At 32.2% G+C, this 19,537-nt stretch overlaps 1 protein-coding gene across 20 annotated transcripts in view; it reads left to right on the top strand.

Annotated features, from left to right (window-relative positions):
• Nucleotides 1-19,537, top strand: part of Lar (tyrosine-protein phosphatase Lar) — a 455,460-nt gene that overhangs the window by 410,259 nt on the left and 25,664 nt on the right. For 5 of the 20 annotated variants that reach the window (XM_071889553.1, XM_040715864.2, XM_071889549.1 and 2 more), the window contains 7 exons: nt 2,032-2,334; nt 2,586-3,074; nt 15,143-15,811; nt 15,905-15,925; nt 15,985-16,418; nt 16,478-16,628; nt 17,244-17,549. In XM_071889553.1, the coding sequence (XP_071745654.1) occupies nt 2,032-2,334; nt 2,586-3,074; nt 15,143-15,811; nt 15,905-15,925; nt 15,985-16,418; nt 16,478-16,628; nt 17,244-17,549 (2,373 nt within the window). The remainder of the gene's footprint in view (nt 1-2,031; nt 2,335-2,585; nt 3,075-15,142; nt 15,812-15,904; nt 15,926-15,984; nt 16,419-16,477; nt 16,629-17,243; nt 17,550-19,537) is intronic. The other 15 variants (XM_040715868.2, XM_071889550.1, XM_071889551.1 and 12 more) reach the window with 7 other exon arrangements.

The raw sequence follows: 19,537 nt of genomic DNA, 5'->3' as shown, positions 1-19,537 counted from the left end.
ATTTGAAGTTATGAAAAATAATTGCAAGAAAGTCTTCATGAGTCAATTCTATTATTTTAATGGAAATAATATCTCAAATTTGATTGCTACATTGGCGCCTACTTACCAGGAATCCAGTAGAGTTGCCTATACTGCCTGACTTAAGGGAAATGATATTATCACTGATTATATATGTATAATGTATACCAAACCAGTTCAAATCCTTGGAGTGGAGATGCATCTCTTCCCTGGTTTGTACACATATATGTTTCTTCTTTCTAAGGGAGAGAGAGGATCATCCTACCCCCTACCTACCACCCTTTCTCCCTCCAATACATATTTATATATTTAATCCCTTACTCCTTTAATGATATGAACAATTGGACGGATGTGCGTTGTTGTAACAGTATGGGGTTTTTTTTAGCAAGATTAATGGTTTAATATTATGAATAAATATATGTATGGGATCTTAGAAAAGTAGTTAAACCTTTTGATAGAGCAGCAGGTGTTTCAAATGAACTGCAATTAATATGTTCCTAGGTATATAAGTAATTAAGACTAATTCTTGCAGAAGGAATTTTATTAATATGTGTTAATATATATTAGACTCTCCCGTTTTTGAAAGTATATTTTGTTTTGACTGCTCCTAGGGGATAAAAAACCTTCACAAGAACCACTTTTACCCCTTTATTGTATCTTGCAACCTTTGAGGGAGTCCCAAAATTACTTGATAGTTGTTGATTCCTTTTCCCACGTATGATCATATTATTATTCAATAACTAATGGGAATCGTTCAGGGCTAGCTTAGCAAAAAGTAATTTGAATTCAATCAATCAACGTTCAAAACACTACTAATTATAGGAGGATTATAATTAGAAAAATTGATGTCTGACAACAAAATACAATGTACATTTTTAGATAAGTGGGATGAAGTATCAAATAATTGTGTTATTCTTATTGGTGAAAAAAATGATATTTATATAGTTTTTCTGAATTTCTCGCATTTTCGGAAAGATTATGGAACTTTTCTATTGCTTTTGGTAGTTAAAATCATAATATTTCTGCCTACCTAAAACAATTTCCATTTTTAAGCTTTTGATGAGTGTTTTTTGACTTATCGTCTATTTAAAATAATAAAAAATAAATAAAGACCATTGTTATATTTACTTATTACGATTTTTTAAGGATAGTTGAATATTCTAAAAGAGGCAAAAAGTGTCACAATCTTTCCGAAAATCCCCCAAATTCAGTAATACTTAGGGAATATCACTTTTCCTTTGACAAATCACTCTTGACAATGAGTCGGAGGTTGTAAAACAAATATATAATTTAAAAACTGGGACATCTTTATGTATATTTAGGAATTTAAAGGGATATGATACATCCAGAAATGTAGAAAATATGCCCTAGACTATTTGTAGTTACAATCTAAAGAGTATTTTTATTCTCAAAACCTGCTACGATTACTCTTTCATTTTTGAGGTGAGAACATCTTAATATAAAGTAATCACTAGTGTGAACACTCATGAAAGGAGGACTTTCCTCTTTTGGAACATTCTTCAAATTATTAGGAGTGCCATGTCTCTTTTCGCTTACATATTTTAAGCATACTAGCAGGTCATATTTTATACAACTCCAAATATATCTAATTTGGCGTATTTATGAGCTGATTTATCTCCTTTTACACAGTAAATTAATCATGGACTAAGGTAGCTATAGCTATACTTACACAATTACTTACTAATATGGGTCTATTATTAGTAAAATCCATTTATTATTTGCTTATAATAATAAACATAATATCAATTCTGTCAATAATTTGTCAACACACCACCTAGAAACAATACAAAAAAATACTTAGTTATATAAATAAAAGTGATTAGTTAATATTAGTGGCTTTTTTTTGTTGTTGTTGCTATTACTATAATTTGCAAGGATTTTAACTTAACGTCTAATGTACATGCTACAAAAAATATAAAGTAAATTAATTTTTCCTTCACAAGAGCTAAATTTCCGAAGGCCTCTCCAATCCGCCCCCTCTTTCTTTTCTAGCTGTCGTTCCGAAACTTGCATCTCTCTCAAGTTTCTTAGGTGGAGAAAACAGGGATGATGGGAATGAGGGTGAGGAAGGCATCAAAAGGAGTAGTACTAGTCTTTTCTCCTCATTCTCTAGCATAGAATTTCTATCTGGAGCTTTTAACTTGACTGATCCTGACGGAGTGACGGAAATGTCGGATCTAGAGTTTCAAGAACTCGGTTTCCCACTCCCCACGGAGACACCCCTCGTTAAACCTCCCACTCACTCCCAATACCCAGAAGTCGTTTTAAATTCTCCATTCTTTACGTTTTTTTCGAGTAAGTTCCTTTTTTAAATAAAAAGGAGGATGCCAAAGGTTCCATCAAGTTTTTTTATTTTCTTACAATACCCAGTGCCGTAATCATCCCTCAATATAATTCTTTCAATATTAATATTTATATGCCCTATTCATGGTGAGTTGTCTATAATCATTCAACTCAGGCCCTTCCATAACAAATTTGTGATAACAGTACTCTATCGAAGTCCCTAAAACATATGTCTAATTTAAACCTTATTTTTCATATTGCAGATCCACCAGAAATAACGGATCCTCCCAAGGATATCACTGTTCGATCAGGAGGAATAGCTGCCTTTTATTGCTACGCCTCTGGCGACCCTAAGCCTCACATCCTTTGGCGCAAAGATGGCGAAAAGATTAGTTATTCTCAAACCAGATATTTAATATCTGAATTCAGAGGAGGTTCCCTCCTACGGATCGAGCCTGCACGTCGTAAATTCGATGACTCTAAGTTCGAATGCCTCGCTGAGAATGGAAGTGGGGATCCTGTGTCCGCTACATCAACGCTCAAAGTCGTGGAAGACAATAATCTCCCGACTGGATTTCCCGAAATAAAGCAGCACCCTGGTATGAAAGTCGTTGAAAAGGCTCACAATGCTCTTCTTGTATGTCAGGCTGCAGGGAATCCATCTGTTAATGTCTATTGGGTCAAGGATACCATGAAATTGGATGTGGATTCAAATCCAAGGCTGACCATTTTGAAGCAAGGTAAACTTCGAGGTAAGAGAGAAAAACCATAATTCTTTGACTGCTGTTGATCAATATATTTATATTATTTATTTATTTTCAATTTGTTGCAAAAGGTCACACTCACTACTTTTTTGTCTTTCTTTTTTTCCATAAAACATAATAAATAATTAATGAATTCTTGCACAAAAAGTTTCACGGTTTTAAAAAAATAATATTCATAAAACATCTGATACTCAGAACTACTTTTTAATTCATATAAATAGTCATAGTATGTTGGAGTAGAAATATTTTTAGTTTTGTAAATAAGTAATAGGGTTTTAACGTAGAATTATGTATGTATGTATGTATTTATTTATGTCTATATTTGTGTTGGATTCAAGTATGACTCGAACTCGAGAAAAAAACTCAAGTTTACTACAGGACGATTTTCTGAAAAATCTATTTTGGGAAAAGTTTCGACTTTAATTGAACTCAAATAATCAAAACGTAAAACATTCTCTTAATAATTAGACACACATTTCTAGTACCACTTAAAATGACAATCAAACTACTATACCTATACGCTCCTTATATATGAATAGAAGAGTTGATGTACAACATATTGAAAAGGAGACATCACTTAACAAAATATGTGGAACTTCTCAATTTTCAAGGAGTTTTAAGTTAAAATCCTTGTTAGACTCTAAAAATGGACGTCGGAGTACTTCTTGCTTTTATATGCACATAATACTTTGATTTTTTCTCCTAAACAATCAATGTATAATGATAACAGCTTTAATAAACACTCTGGGACTACGTAGCTCAATGTACTACGCGCTCAGGAGAAATTATTTTCATGAACTCAATCTACGTAGGCTCGCGCCCAGGTTGTTCCTAAAAAAGGAAATATACATATTGTATATGGGCTTCAAATTAGATTCCCAGGTCAGATGGAGTAATTGTAATCCTATAATTTTTACATATACTTAATCAGTACAACTACATCTGACCAATTAAAGCAACATTGAAAAAAAAAAAAAAATCTCCAAGTTTCAACTTCAAATAATATCGCGCTCGTCTTTGGTCCTACTATTTACAAACCTATAATATTTCCTAGATCAGAAGGATTAATTATTGTGCATACGACAATATCGATTTATAACTAATCGGTGCAACTAACTCTGACCAATTACGGGGGGAAGTGGGGAACTCTAGTAGACTTTAAGCAACAATGGGAGGACTATTCAAAAAAAAAAATATATCCCAATACCAAATCGGATACAATTCTTGTGAAAAATTCCGATACATATAATCCGATTCGTTAATATTTTAAGTAATAGTTAAAAACTACCATTTTGCTATCAGGGGCGTCCAGATATATATTTTTTTCTATTTTTTGGGGAGGGGGAGTGGCTTGATTTTTGGCTTTTTGTTGAAAAAAAATTTCAAAAATACAATTTGATATTAATATTTTTCCAAAATTCACAATTGTTCTACAAAAAAAAATCAAAAAAGCATGGCTTTTCTCAAAAATGAATTACTAAAAGAGTAAAATTTCCAAAATCCATAGCTGCTCATAGTAAATAGAATTTTTTGGGAAAAAAATGTAAAATATCCAGCTGCTCTCAAAAAAAAAAAAAATGTTTGCAAAAAAAAATTAAAAAATTTTATTAAATTTTTGAGTAAAAACCAAAAATTCCCTTATTATTATTTATATTTTTTTTTTTTTTGTGTGGAGAGGCTGGACTTTTTTTATAACTTAGAAAAGTAATGAATAGTAAAAAATCCCAGTAACAAATAATAATAAATAAGAATCGGAATTGCAAATTAAACATTATTTCCCCATTGCCAATTTTAAATACAACACCCGATTCTCCTATTCCGATGAATCGTTCCATCATTAATGAATAGTCCTAACACGAAGAACTACTCTCAAGGTAGAACTCAAAAATGGGTCCAAGTATGAACTCGAAACTTATGACTCGAATCCAACACGGGTCTATAACATGTATGTATCTATGTAAGGGGAGCCACAACCAGACGTTGCTCTCTCCCACTCTTCACCCTCTTCACCAAATACAAAAACACATTACGTTTACCGCAGCAAGGAAAATAGTTGACAAATTCCTAATAAGAATATTTTTAGTTGTAGTATAATTACATAGTGTAGTCTATAAAAATATAGTATGTAGTAATAATCTATAACCAAATATTTGATTTTCAAATTATTATTTAGTGAAATTGTGTCCCCTTTTTTCCTTTTTTATTTATTTTTGTTCCTGTTCTTACATCATCGTTCTCGAAGAAGAAGAAGTAGAGAAAGAAAAAATGGTTTCTTTTTTTTTTAAGTGGATGTAGATGGGAAAGATCTTAGACTCTTTTTCTTATCATCATCTATGATATGTACAATGTATGTACGTTTTAAAGTATTTTGAATCTTTTTAGTATTCTCTAATTAGATTTGGTCTTTTGACTGATGTTTGAAATCATTTTTTGTTAGAGAATTTACGTACTTGTGCGTTTACTCTTCATGTGTACATTAATAATAGTGATGTGCTTTCACTCTTATACGTACTTCAATATTATATAAACATTGAATGTCTCATCTCTGATCCTCTTATAATAGTTGTAAGGAGTTTAACCCCGTGACTAAAAAGATATTGTTCAAAGAATTACTTCTTCGTGTGTGTCTAGCTTAAAAAATGTTATTGAAATAACTTTTTTTTGTCTCCGTCACTTTTCCAGAACTCATATGTGGAATTTGGCCGAAAATCACGAGCCTAAAGTACAGATAGACACTTTTTATCGGATCTGGCTCGGTTCTGATCTTTGGACATAAATATTTGAGTAAATTTCGGGTGCCCGAACTTTTGGATCCAGATCAGAACCCCAATTTAGACAGATACTTGTCTCGAATTTTAAGAGCCTTTTATCCAAAGTTCGAACCTTAATCAAATAGTATCGGTGAGATTTACAGTGATTGCTGATGATGAAACAATGAAAACCCAATATTACTAATAATTGAACATAATGATAAGTTATTTTAAAAGTTATTGTTAGAATAACATTAGACACGTTGTAACCTATACTGTATCTTGCAATCTATCATCCCAAAAGAACAAAAAGGCCCAAAATCAGTTGGTAATTTCTCAGTTCTTGAATTATTATTCAATAATAGTTGGTCATAGTTCACACCTTAATAAGAACTATTTTTTTTTCCAACCAATCTATCTTAAGAACACTGTTAAGAGGAAAAGAAGAAGAAACTTCGACAGCGACCACCAAATGCATTGTTCATTTTTGTGTTAGTGAGGTAATAACGCGTAAAATAATCACGACAGATATAAATCTTTATGTAGATGTGGCTCCACGCACTAATCAAGATAAATAGAAAGTCTACGTTCGATATAGATATATAAAGTACAAAGCAATAATATAAGATCTGAAAAATCCCTCGGATCTTCTTTTATGATCTGTTTGCATACTCGAAGTTTGTTCGGGTTTTTGGATCTTCTTTTTGGATAATACAAGTTTACTTATACCGTATCTGGGTGCTTCGGATACGACTCCAAGACCCACCCTATCTCCAACTTGAATTCTTCTTGTACCACTTTGTATAAGTTTTTTTTTAAATTAACAAACCCAGAACGCTGCCATACATTTTTCCCCGTTATACTATAAGTTGTACTTTCATTGAGCAGAATAGATTTCCATTCTCTCTTACTTTGAGATAAATTTAAGTACAATCAAATCCGGATAACATAAAAATACACCTATAGTCGACATTATTTCAGATCGAATTTTTTACTACATAGAGGCCTTTGCCTAGAAGAAACATGAAGTAAAAAAAAGTCAACTTTTTCCTATAAACATCATCGTGGGAATGAAGAATTTCCATGACGACTTTCCTTTTTATTGGTACAAATCGTAAGCTGGAGACAAGATTTCCTTTCCGTATGTTTTTTAAGTCATTTCACATTGCTTTCAAATCAATGCGGATTCATAGCATGAGTAGTCCCTGAAAAATACCTTTGCAAAAATATGAGCCAAAAATACTTGATAATCTGTCAAAAACAGAATCTAATCAAACACGAGTTGCCTTCGAAATGGGAGTTTCAAAATGACTTCTTTTCATTTGTGGATTTTTTATATACTCAAATTCTGATGTGTTCTTAAAAATTTTGGGCCCAGCATATCCCCAAAATATATTCAACTTATTTTTAGTATATCGGATCTGGTGGTCACGAATCAATTTTTTTTTTTTGGGATTGAAAAGAAAGTTTAATTGAATAATGAATCATAGTGACAAAGAACGATATTTACTTGTTTTATATATCATTTTCTCCTTCCTCCCTTGCCACAACTGATTGTAGCTGATCTAATGAAACATCATGAGTATTATTCTTTTTATTCTCCAAAAAATTCTTCAAATTGTCAGGAGTAACATGTTGATTGTCGGTTTCTATTTTTAACATGTCATTCTACACTGGATTTTCGTCATTAGGTATAATTTTTTATTTCTATTTATCTTGGCTTTTTGGATATTTTAGAAAAAAGAGCAGGCTACAACTGCCCACGCTGTTTCCCCTAATGACATAGGTAATACATACATAAAATCACTCAACCTTCATAATATGTTGCAGATAAAAATACATACACACATACATAATCATAGTAATACATTTTTTAGGAGTAGAATTTATTGTATGATCACGCCCTCATAGAATTATCTTTATCTCTCTCCCTTTCTTTCTTTCTTTCTTCATTATCGTTATGACAATTATTTATGTACTTGTTTTTTTGTGTGTATTTTTAAAGCATTACTTTTCATTTTTGTAATTATTACGTTTGATATTTTATATCAAATCATTATCCTTTTCATTTTTTTACTCTTTTGCTATCTTTAAAGTTATTGCTGATGCATCTCTCACCTCAAAAAAAAAAAAAAATACAAAAGTAGCAACTAAGAGGCAAAAAAATGAAAAAGTTATTGCACTCATTTTATTCTATTCACTAGCATGAAATATTATTTTACTTGTTTATTATTCCTTCTGTTTTCCTAAGGAAAATATTCATATAGCAAAAAATCAATGGCTCATGGTCCGCAGGAGTGGGGTAAAATTAAGTGATATTTGCTTTCTACTAGATTTTTTTTTGTTAGGAGGAAAAAATTCTACGCGAAAAAATAGTTCTTTTAAAGATTGATTTTCTTAAAAAAATGAATATTTGATTTTTTTTTCTAAAAAATTTAATTGTTTCTCAAAAGCCATGAATTTTGAAATATTTTTCCACAAAATATAATTTTGAATTTTAGAATTTTTTTGTTAATATCTGAGCATTTGTAAAAAAAAAAAAATCCAAATAGTGAATTAATTGAAATTTTAATTAACAAATTAAATTTTTTGGGAAATAGCTGTAGATTTTTGATAAAAAACTTCTTTTTTTTTTTGTGAAAAACTGTAGATTTTTAAATTTTTTGAGAATATCTTTAGTTTTTTGTATTTTTTTTTTTCGAAAAAGTATAATTTTTGATTTTATTTTTTTTTTGCCAAAAATGTATTTTTTCCGAATAACTATTAAAAATTTAATTTTTGGATTTTACAAATTTCCAAAATCCAGACCCTCTTCCCCTCCAAAAAATATATATCTCTCATCTTGAGGAAGCCACTGGATAGCATTATATAAACATATAGGACCGAAAGCTTTAAAACAAAGAAGTGAAACATAAACCATGTGATCAATATTTGAGCAAGGTAGTGGTCGTGGCGACATTTTTTAACCAATCACCCTCCATATATTCACCCTTTTAACTGTGTGCTCAAGGTGAATTCCACAAAGAGAAGACACAATGAACATACTCCATTAGGGAAAGTAACGTTATCTGTAAATGTACATGACTTAGTTGAAGTAGTTTTTACTTTTGATGTATCAGATTTTGTAGATGTTGATTTAATAAAAACCTAAAAATATTCTTCCTGCTCGGTCAGAGATGAATCAAAGTTTCTAACGGACATGTTATAAAATACAAATGTGGAACGTCAAATTAAAGGCGAGATAGAAGGATTTTTTTCAAAATTGAGTCTGAATGATTTTCAAATATGTTCTTTAATAAGGCATGAGCAAACTTAAACAATTATATTATCTGCAAGGTGGTGTAAGAGTCTGTAGGTTGAGGACGTGCCATAAATTTTTAATAGGGCCCTCTAAGTGAGTAACATAAGTAAATAACATTCATGCCGCATTAATTATTAGGAGCATCGGTAGGGTGATTTTAAATTTTTTTTTTCTCGTGGGGGGGTTGGAGAAGGTTAGGATTTTGAATTTTGATTGAAAATAATCAAAGAAGACTTTTTTTTGGAAAAAAAAAAATTTTAATCATAAATTTTTTTAATTTTTTTTTTTTTAAACCACCTATTCACAAAAAATTTCAATAGTTAAATTTTAAGTATTACATTTTTGAAAAGAAAAAAAAATCTACAACTATTCATAAAAAAATTTAATTTTCTGGAAAAAAAAATTGAGAAGTCCCTAGTTGTTCAATAATAATGAACTTTCCAAAACACACAACTGTTCACAAAAAAAAAATTCTTTGGAAAAAAAAATTCAAAAGTTAAATTTTTTCCCAACTAATTTAAAATCTACAGCTATTCACAACAGATTAACTTTTTCTGGAGAAAAAAAATTATAAATCCGCAGATGTTCAATAAAAATAAAATTTATTCGAAAAAAAAATCAAATATTAAACTTTTTAGACAAATATTTTAAAATTCACTGTTCATAAAAATTAAAAAATATATTTCAAATATAAAAAATTTAAAAATCCATGGCTATTCAAAGAAAATTTAATTTTTGAAAATAAATTTCAAAAATTAAATTAAATTTTTAGTAAAAAGCAAAAAAAAATTCAGCCCACCTTTTCCGGACGCCCCTGTTTATACATTGTTTAAATTTTTAGGTAACTTGATTAATACAAAACTCCCAAAAATATTAAAACTAGTATCTTCATGCTTTAGGATCTTATCAGCTATAAAAAACATCATTCTAAGCATTTATTATAAGTTTTGTGTTCTTAGTAAATCCGAAAGAAGTATTTGATCCCTTGCGAAATTTGGTAATTGTATTTAAGTTTTTTTAAGTAAAATTTATAACATCATCAAATTTCTAAGTGTCTACCTTTCCATACCCTCAGGAACCCAAATTCCTTTTGACAATTATCTTGTGTATATGTGAATACTAAAATATTTGGTTCTATTTTTACTCAAGAATGTATGAAAATATCCATTATTCATATTAATCGATACAAAAATAAAGGTCTTTGTCATAACTATGGGTCCCCGTGCTGAGTATATATATTTTTTTTAAATTGGAATATATACACTGAAAATAGATTTATTAAGAAAAGGCCATAAAAATAAAAAAAAGGTTTGACCCTTTCTAAAAAAGGTCATGTTCATCAACTTTTTAAAAAGGTAAGAACTAATATTTATTTTCATAAATATTTACCTCAGACCCCGCTCCGTTTAAACCGGCCTTGATGTAACAAAACTAATGTACACATTAATAGAATGAATATTTTTCTGTCTATTCATTCTTTCAATGAATGTGGTTCTATTTATGAACCATTTTGTGATTAAGTACTTATGTTTTATGTACATATACGAGGCAGTCAAAAAGTTTAGGAACATGTCTTTTATTGTCGTTTGAAAGGTTTTGGTTGATTTTATGGGAAAGTTGCGTTAAAAAAAGAACAACTGATAGTTCACCTTATGAACAGCTTATTTATCAAGTTTGAGCAAATTGAGAAAAAAGGCAAGAAGTGGCTCGTTTAGTGTACGCCGTATTTATCAATTTTTATACTGTAAAGAACCTTTATGTCTTTAGAACGACCGTCTGGAGGGTCGGGGTTAAGATCAACAATGGTGAAGACATGAGTGATCGTCATAAAAGGGGAAAGCCAATACAAATTAAAGCCTAAAATAGTTTTTTTGAAAAATCCGAAGATGATTTAGACGGACTTTGCGAAGAAGGGATCGGTGAGCTGTTCCAAGGTGTTCAATGCTGTAAAAAAAAAGCTGCTAACAAGTCTCTCAAACATATTGAACGACCCTTGCTCACAACAACAACAATTATCGGGTCGAATGTTTTTGAGAAGTTAACTGCAACATCCGTGCAGTGTTCAACACCAAAAATACGGCCTCAGTTATAATGATGGCCATTGTTTCATCTAAAGGTCAGAAACTGAAGCCAATCTGTTCCCTTTTAGATACAGATTCACTAACAAGGATTATTTGATGATTTTGCAAACAAAGTGCTACCCTGGGTTCGCAAGACCACAAAGCAATCAAAAAAGTCAATTATTGCTTTCATCAGTACGGGCTCCTGCTCTTACGGCAAAATTGTACATGATTGGATGGCCAAAGAAAGATGAAGTTCTGACTGAAGGACTTCAGGCCACTGCAGAGCCCCGACCTGAATCCCCTTGATTACAGAATCTGATGGCGAATTGAAAATTAGTTACCGAAATGAGTAGTAATTCGGGGCAATCTGATGACATGCCTCCTTGGTATCTGAATTGAAGGAGTCAATGTTGGTCTGGTGGGGAGCAATAAGACCTACTCTCCACAGTTGCTCCAAAAGCAATCGTCCAGTGGGTTGAGGGAGGGAGCCGATGGGTCAGATGTTCGATGGCCATAAATAAGCAAATTTATATTTGATAAGGCTTAGTTATTTTTGCGATGGGGGTAGGAATTTCTATCCTACTGCCACAAATAATCACCCTTAGGGTAATTGGGGTTAAAAAAGGAAAGCATGGCCCTATGTACCTTGAAGTTATCCTCCGTGTCGACAGACTCTCCTTGTTTGAAAAAGATCCTCTTCTTGTCAATGCAAATGACTCCAAAGTCCATGACGTACGCAGGATGTTTTGTGGGGTATCTCTATCTCTGACTTCGTCTCGACTTTGACACTGTAGCAGTTATTCATACGGTTGTGAAGCTTGTCTACCACTTTCTCGGTCTTCTTGTCCCATAAAATTTTAATCTTGAAGGAGAGTGGCAAGGATTTTCTGAATTTGTTCTAGTGAATTCATTTTAGAAGCTATTTGAATGAAATTTGGCAAAAAGAAAGAAAAATTGAAGTTTTCCATTTGTTTACTTGAGCCAAACTGAAACGAGGTTTGCCAGATATCATTAATTAGCCTTTAGAAGTCATATAAGAACTTCTTTTGGGTCACCCTGTATATAGCAGCAAACATGTGGTACTTAGAGGAGGTATATAATATGATCCCTTGTTTTTGATGAATCCATCAACTTACATAGAAAAATACAATTGTTTCTATGACTCACATAAAATTTACATTCTACAGTGAGCAAATCATCAATATCAATTAGTAAAACTCATCCATCAAATGAAGGAAAAAGCAAAGAAATAAACTGCAGAATAACTAAACAATAATTGTTTAATTAGTTAGTTTATGATTTATTTATTTCAAGAGAACTGCATATAAATGTATATATTATAGTGCTGAAAATTAAGTTGAAAAAGTAGTCATCTTGGTGGTTATAGATACGGCCATAGGTCCCACGAAATCAACCTTTGCTCCAAAAATAAACTCAAAAAAGTATAACCTTTTCCACTTTTTGGGGAGAACAATTTAGATTTTGCTATATATTGCACATTTCAAAGGGTATCATTTTTGTAAAAATTTCTATGCATGTCCTGGAAGTGTAATAGCCCTCTCTGACATACCCAGTCTGATTAGCCCACCTGACTTCTCCAAAGCTGTAAAACTAAGTGACTAAACGACAACCATGTCATCAATTTCTATCCAAATGAAGGACAATACTTTTGTGTGTCTACTAAGGGACTGAGGTTACCATGGATTACTCTATTAAATAACCATGTAACCTCCATGAATTCCCCTTATTAATTGATTTCACAAGTTGAATTCTACAAAGGGATGGAAAAGTCCTATGTTGTCAAAGTTTTATAAATTCAAAATTTAAGATGTACTCTGCTAAAAAACTTCACACATTTCCTCGAGCCTCCCATTATCCCCTCCAATTTATTAATATTCCACTGCGTAATATAAATTTCTCATGTGACGTAAGCATTATTGATGTGGGCCATTTTAAGATCCTTAACAACCATGTTTAATACCAATAAAACATTCCTTTTTTTTTTCATTATTATTAAGGAAAATATTAAACTATTGGATGTCAAAATGGGACCAATAAATAAAAGGATTTAATCCTTACTGTCTATCAAAAATATATCCCTCTAATGCCTAGTTTTATTATATTATATATCTGACCCTAAAATTTATTAAAAATATGTTAGTACATCCTTATAGATTCTTATTTCCATATTGTAGATAAAAATTAGCTATTACAATAGAAAGAAATATAATGATCCTACTTTATTGCCAATAATCGATCAAAAAAAAAAATGTACAAAGTACAACAGGGAAATTTTCCGCGTTCAAGAAGCAAACCCAAAACCTTCACAACTTCTTAATAGAAAAGCATAATGAAAGATGTTATTGAAAAACTTTTAGCAATCAATCATCGCAAGAATTATTCAATTTGACTGCCTTCAGCATCTATCACAGCCTCCAACACACTGAAGTGGAGGGGAATCCGATCAGGACTGGAAGAGAGGCAGAAGGTCTTGTCCCAGAGGTCAGCAAAGTCTTCCGTACAGAAGTTATGTGTCTTCAAGATCGTATGGTTGGGGGCACCGTCTTGAGTCCAAACATAGTTTTTCTCAAGAATTGACCCATTTTCTTTCCATCAGAGACCTCGACTCCCAAGAATATTGTTTGGACCGGGTATTTTGTACTGAAGGTGCCCTGGACTTCTTTAGATGACGTTACTATAAATTTGTAATTTCTGCCGTTCAAAACCTGGTCAACTTTGAAGATCTTCTTGTCTGAGAAGATGTTCCCATTCTTCTTGGCCACACTGATGTTCCCTGAAATTCTTTTTGGATCAACATCCGCGTCGAAAAGATCCGAACCCCTTTCCCTTTTTTATTCATGTTCACTCATTAATTCAAAACAAAGCAATACGCAAGTAAAAACAGCATATGTATCGGAACATTGCTTGAGATTTTAACTGAAACCTTAATTAGCGTAAAAAAAAATTATAATAATAACTCGGAAAATGTCCCTGTTTCACTCTGTACAAATATCGACATTTCATAGGTATTTTCAGAACATGTTACTTGGATTTAAATCAAATATTAATGTACATACATGATTTGCATTAAGTAGTATTCAATGCAGTTTTTAAGCTTTTTTTAATTTATAAAGCATTAGATGAAGTTTCATGTAGGTTAGTAAGAAATTTGTACATTTAGTGTAGTAAAAATCTACAAACTTTGAGCCCCAAAAACGCGTCTCGTTCAATTATGATGCAATTAATAGCGTCAGTGAAAACGCTCTGTGGTAAGATTATAGCCATATCTGTGCATCATTTAAATTATTTAGAACTGTCCAACCCAACAGGAATGTTACTTTTTTATATTATATTAGTATTTTACATTCTACTTTTAATTTAAAAACTTGGTTAAAAGAATTAATGGGGAAAAACATAAAAAAACCTTGGAATTGATTTAATTAATTCGTAAATATACGAAGTTTATTTACTTATTATAATTATAAGATATAAATACCTACCTATTAAAGTTTCAATCTTTTTATGTATTAATATTATAATTGCCTTCATCTGCTATAATATTTTCTTCTACTCTCCTCTCTTGCTTTTGTCATTGAAGAAAATATAGAATATATATTGGATATATGTAAAGAAAACTTATTACATTTGAGGTCAACTTCTTTTTTTGTTCATCATACAATAGAAAAATAGAGGGAGAGGATATTTAAAATCTTTTATTTTTCTTTTTAAAAAAATGTTAAAAAATGGTCGTCAATTTATCTTTAAATAAAATAAAAAAATATATAGGTATATTATTTAAAAAAATCAAATTTCTATTGTTGTCGATGATGATCAAAGAAGAAGAAAAAGAGAAATTAAAGAAGAATAAAGTAACAAATGTGCTGCCCTCTACCACCAAATGATTTGAATTTCATATTTTTTCTTCTTCTTTTTTTTCCTCAGGCTCACTCCAAATCAAAGACAGCCAAGAGTCCGATCAAGGAAAGTACGAATGTGTGGCAGAGAACTCTGTTGGTACACAGTACTCCTATGCTGCCCAAGTCTATGTCCGTGTTCGTCGTGTTCCACCCACCTTTTCTGTACAGCCAGATGATGTCTACAACGTCATGATGGGCTCCTCTCTCAACCTCACCTGTGTGGGTGTAGGGAGTCCCATGCCTTATGTAAAATGGAGAAAGGGCTCACAGGACATGTCTGCTCTTACACCTCCCATTGGACGTAATGTTCTGGAGCTGCAGGACATTAGTGAATCTGCCAATTACACGTGTGTAGCTGCAAGCAAATTAGGAATCATTGAGCATACTACTCTTGTACAAGTCCAGGCACGTCCAAGAGCGCCTACAAACGTTCGACTCTCTGATGTGACTCCCACAACGGTCCGTCTATCTTGGTCCTATCCTGGAAATAATGCGGAAGTTATGTACTATACCATTCAGTATAAGCCCAAACTGGCCTCTTGGGACTATAAAGAAGTATCTGGAATCATTACAGACTTTTATGATATTCGAGGACTGAGTCCCTTTACTGAGTATGAGTTTGTTATTTTGGCAGTGAACAATGTGGGACGAGGTGAGCCTTCTACACCCGTTGTTGCCACCACAGGGGAAACAGGTAATTCTCAAAATACGTAAAAGACAATCAACGTTGCCTTTTGCATCTTTACATTTACCTAATATGTTATTTCTCTTTAATGCTATCCAATAGATGGACGAGACTCTGGGAAAAGTAAGTTTTTGATTATTTTATTCAAATAAAACATATCTACCTACATCCGTTTCTTTTAGAGCCTGGCTCTGCTCCTCGCAATGTGAGAGTACGCCCTCTCAGTTCTAGTACGATGGTAATCCAATGGGACGAGCCTCAAGCTAACAATGGTCAAATCACTGGTTACAAAGTCTACTATACAACGAATCCAAGTGATTCTCTCACACAATGGGAATCCCAGTTTGTGGACAACAACAAACTCACAACAATTTCCGAGCTCATCCCTCACACCATTTATACCATCAAAGTAGAGGCCTACACAGCCATTGGGCCAGGGCCTCCCTCTGAAGCTGTACAAGTTAAAACACAACAGGGTGTTCCAAGTCAGCCCTCTAATTTTCGAGTCATTGAAGTGAGAGCCACGACCATGACACTAGCCTGGTCCAGTCCTTCTCACTCTGGAGAGAATATTGTGTCCTACGAACTCTACTGGAATGACACTTTCACCAATGACGTAGGTCAAATAAATATAAAAAAACACAAGTATGTATCTTACAATTTCCCCTTCTCTAGTTTCAAAACCAAAAAAGCCTGGACATTATCTCAAATTACACTCTCGAAGGCCTTTATCCAAACACACTCTATCATGTTTGGCTAGGAGCAAAGAGTCGACGTGGGGAAGGAGCCACAACACCGCCCATTGCAGTTCGCACCGAACAATATGGTGAGTATTTTTTTTTTTTATTGAAAGGGTTTTTTTTCTACTTATTCCGTGACTTTTGCCACGCAAAGTTGAACGGTAAGTTCAAATTTGGATTTTTGTTTTTTTATAATTGATATGTCATTTTTTCCATCATTACATCTTTTTTTCACTCTTTTAACATTCTCCTGGCACTTATTTGAATGTTTGAATTCATTCATCACAATGAATAAACGAATTAATTAATTAATCACACACTGCACACTCTCCCTTTGGCACATACCCAAAATACGTTTGTTTTTTTTTATAAATAAGAAAAACCTAATTGCACAATTACATTTTAGATGTTTGCAGGGCCAAGAAAGGAACATATAATCAAATAAATAAAAAGGAATACGAAACCCACTGTTATTGGCCCTATAATATGGACGCACATTTTTGCATACTTTTTGCACATACATACTTTATTTTTTTTTTTCGGAAAGAATCAGAATAAAGAAGGGGGAAATAATTATCATCGTCCGTTCTGTGCCGTTCGCCACTCTCTCTCTCTCTCTCTTACTCTATATCTCTATCTGTCTTTCTTCCAATTCAGTGCTGAACATTCCTTCAATTTAATCCTCCTCCTTATAACTATAGTTCCTGGCGCACCACCGGACTTAGTCAAGGCATATGCAGAGTCTTCCACGTCTCTACGAGTCGTATGGAGTCCACCTCCTCCTGGAAAACGCAATGGAAAGATAACCTACTATGAAATATACTATGTCCCCAGTGCACGCCCCGACTCTGAGGCCACGATGGTTGAGATCAAAAACCCTGAGGCAAGGGAATATGTTATTGATGAATTGAGGAAATACACAGAGTATCGACTATGGATGTTGGCTGGAACATCCGTAGGGGATGGGCCTATTTCTTATCCCGTAGTCGTCAAAACAGGAGAAGACGGTAAGTGGGTGAAAAGGAGATCATATCTTTTATACTCATGAGCCGCTAAGGCAAAGGTCCTTTGACATTTATACAATATAGGGAAATTTTCATTATTTTTTTTATCATTATGACAGCAACAGACGTGTGTTTGTCTATTGCTGCTCTGGTATACATACATATATAATATGTAGTAAGCGGGAGAAAGCCTTTCAAATCTCTCTCTCTCTCTCTCTCTATCCTTCTCTTTTCCTTTGTAAACACACTTCATTTTTGTTTTTTTTCTTATTTTTATTGACTTAAAAATCACATGGTGAAAAGTTGAATAATTTTATTTTCCTATTTTTTTAATCACAAAAAACTTTTATACATATATATTTATAAATAAAAAAATTGTATAATCAGGTATTTTTTGATGCTTTCCCGATATATGTCTACCATTCATACTTAATAAATGAATAATAGGTATACCTTATGTACATCATACAGTGTGGTCCACAATTAGAGTCCCATTAACGTCGTTAAATTAATTACTATTGTCTGTCGAGATTGCGTTACCCAAGTCGTGCCAATAAAAGAAGGCAGTTTTGAGCACTTCCCTCTTCACTTGATCTTAACCCCATAAATAAAATTTTCCAGGCTTATCAAGTACTCTTTGATAGTAGCCTTGGAACCCGTGAGGGCAAAATATTACGGACGATGCTAAACGTACTAGCTGATTGTTAGTGATGAAGCATTTAGGTTGTTCAGAACAAAGGCGTTGAATGAAATATTGATCATTTGTGATAGAAAATTTTAAACTCTCTAATAAAGTATTTAAATCAGTGTTGGAGTCGAGTTATAAATATCGACTTGGCTCCACCTGTAGTAATTAAATGTTGAATCGAGTCGAATTGAAGTAATTGTCGGATTAAGTCAAGTGGAATTCGAGTAAGGGGATCAGACAATGAATATTACTTTACCATTGAATTGATAAAATCTAAGATAAACAATGAAGTCTGCTTGACTCCTACCTCAATAATAAGACATAATTTGTCAAATAATATAAATAATTTACGATAACATTTATTTGCAATATACGAAATTATTTATAAATGTTGTATCCATATAGTCAGAATAAAGAATACATTAAATAAATTTAGCTTGCAATCTACAGTTCCTGTCTAATATTTTGTTCGAGTTTTCAAGTAATATTTTGAATAAATTGGAGTATTTTTCATAAAGTGCTCAATATTATTAAAGTCGAGTTGTAATAATACTCGACTTCAACACTAATCCAAAAGATATTATTCTTATAAAAATCATAATTATCTCTACAAAATTTAATCAAATCTATGGTGCTCTAAGTCTGGACCACCCTCTAATGTTATGAAGGGAGAAATAATTATACACAGTTACAACCCTTTCACAATCATCACCAAACCACAAATCATCATCAAACTCACTCTCATCAAAATGGGTCTCGCAATAAGATCAATTCAAGAATATTTTATTTGGGAGTCCGCGCAGTTTTCATTATTATTATTATTTTATTTTTTTGTACGTTTTTTTTTTTTTTGTGTTCTCAATTTTTTAGCACGTTTTATTTCTAATTATTATGATTTCATTGCTTTTCTTTTGATATTTTATTTTCAATTAACTTTCTTTTTTGTTATTTTTCTTCTTTTTTTTGGGAAAAAAAGCCTTCCTATGAATTAGTGTTGTGTTGGTCAAAATGTATTCGATTCAGTCCAGCCTTTTTCTAAAAAAAAATAATTGTCCTATCTAACCAAATATGATATATTAGATATATATGAACAGCATTGCATATATCCTGCAAAAAATATTCCTTTTTCATTTCTAATGGAATATAATACGGGAACATTTTATTTTTATTTAATTATATAATGTATTTATATTATATATTACTAGAGAAGGGAAAAATGCGTACTTTTTTGAGAGTGCAAGGGTACAATTCTACAAACAAGTCATACAATTGTATCTTTGCATGTTTAAAAATGTTTGTATTT

This window comes from Lepeophtheirus salmonis, chromosome 6 (assembly GCF_016086655.4).
Source record: "Lepeophtheirus salmonis chromosome 6, UVic_Lsal_1.4, whole genome shotgun sequence".
NCBI lineage: Eukaryota > Metazoa > Arthropoda > Copepoda > Siphonostomatoida > Caligidae > Lepeophtheirus > Lepeophtheirus salmonis.
Note: the sequence above shows the minus strand (reverse complement) of the source record. Positions and strands in the feature narration are given on the sequence as shown.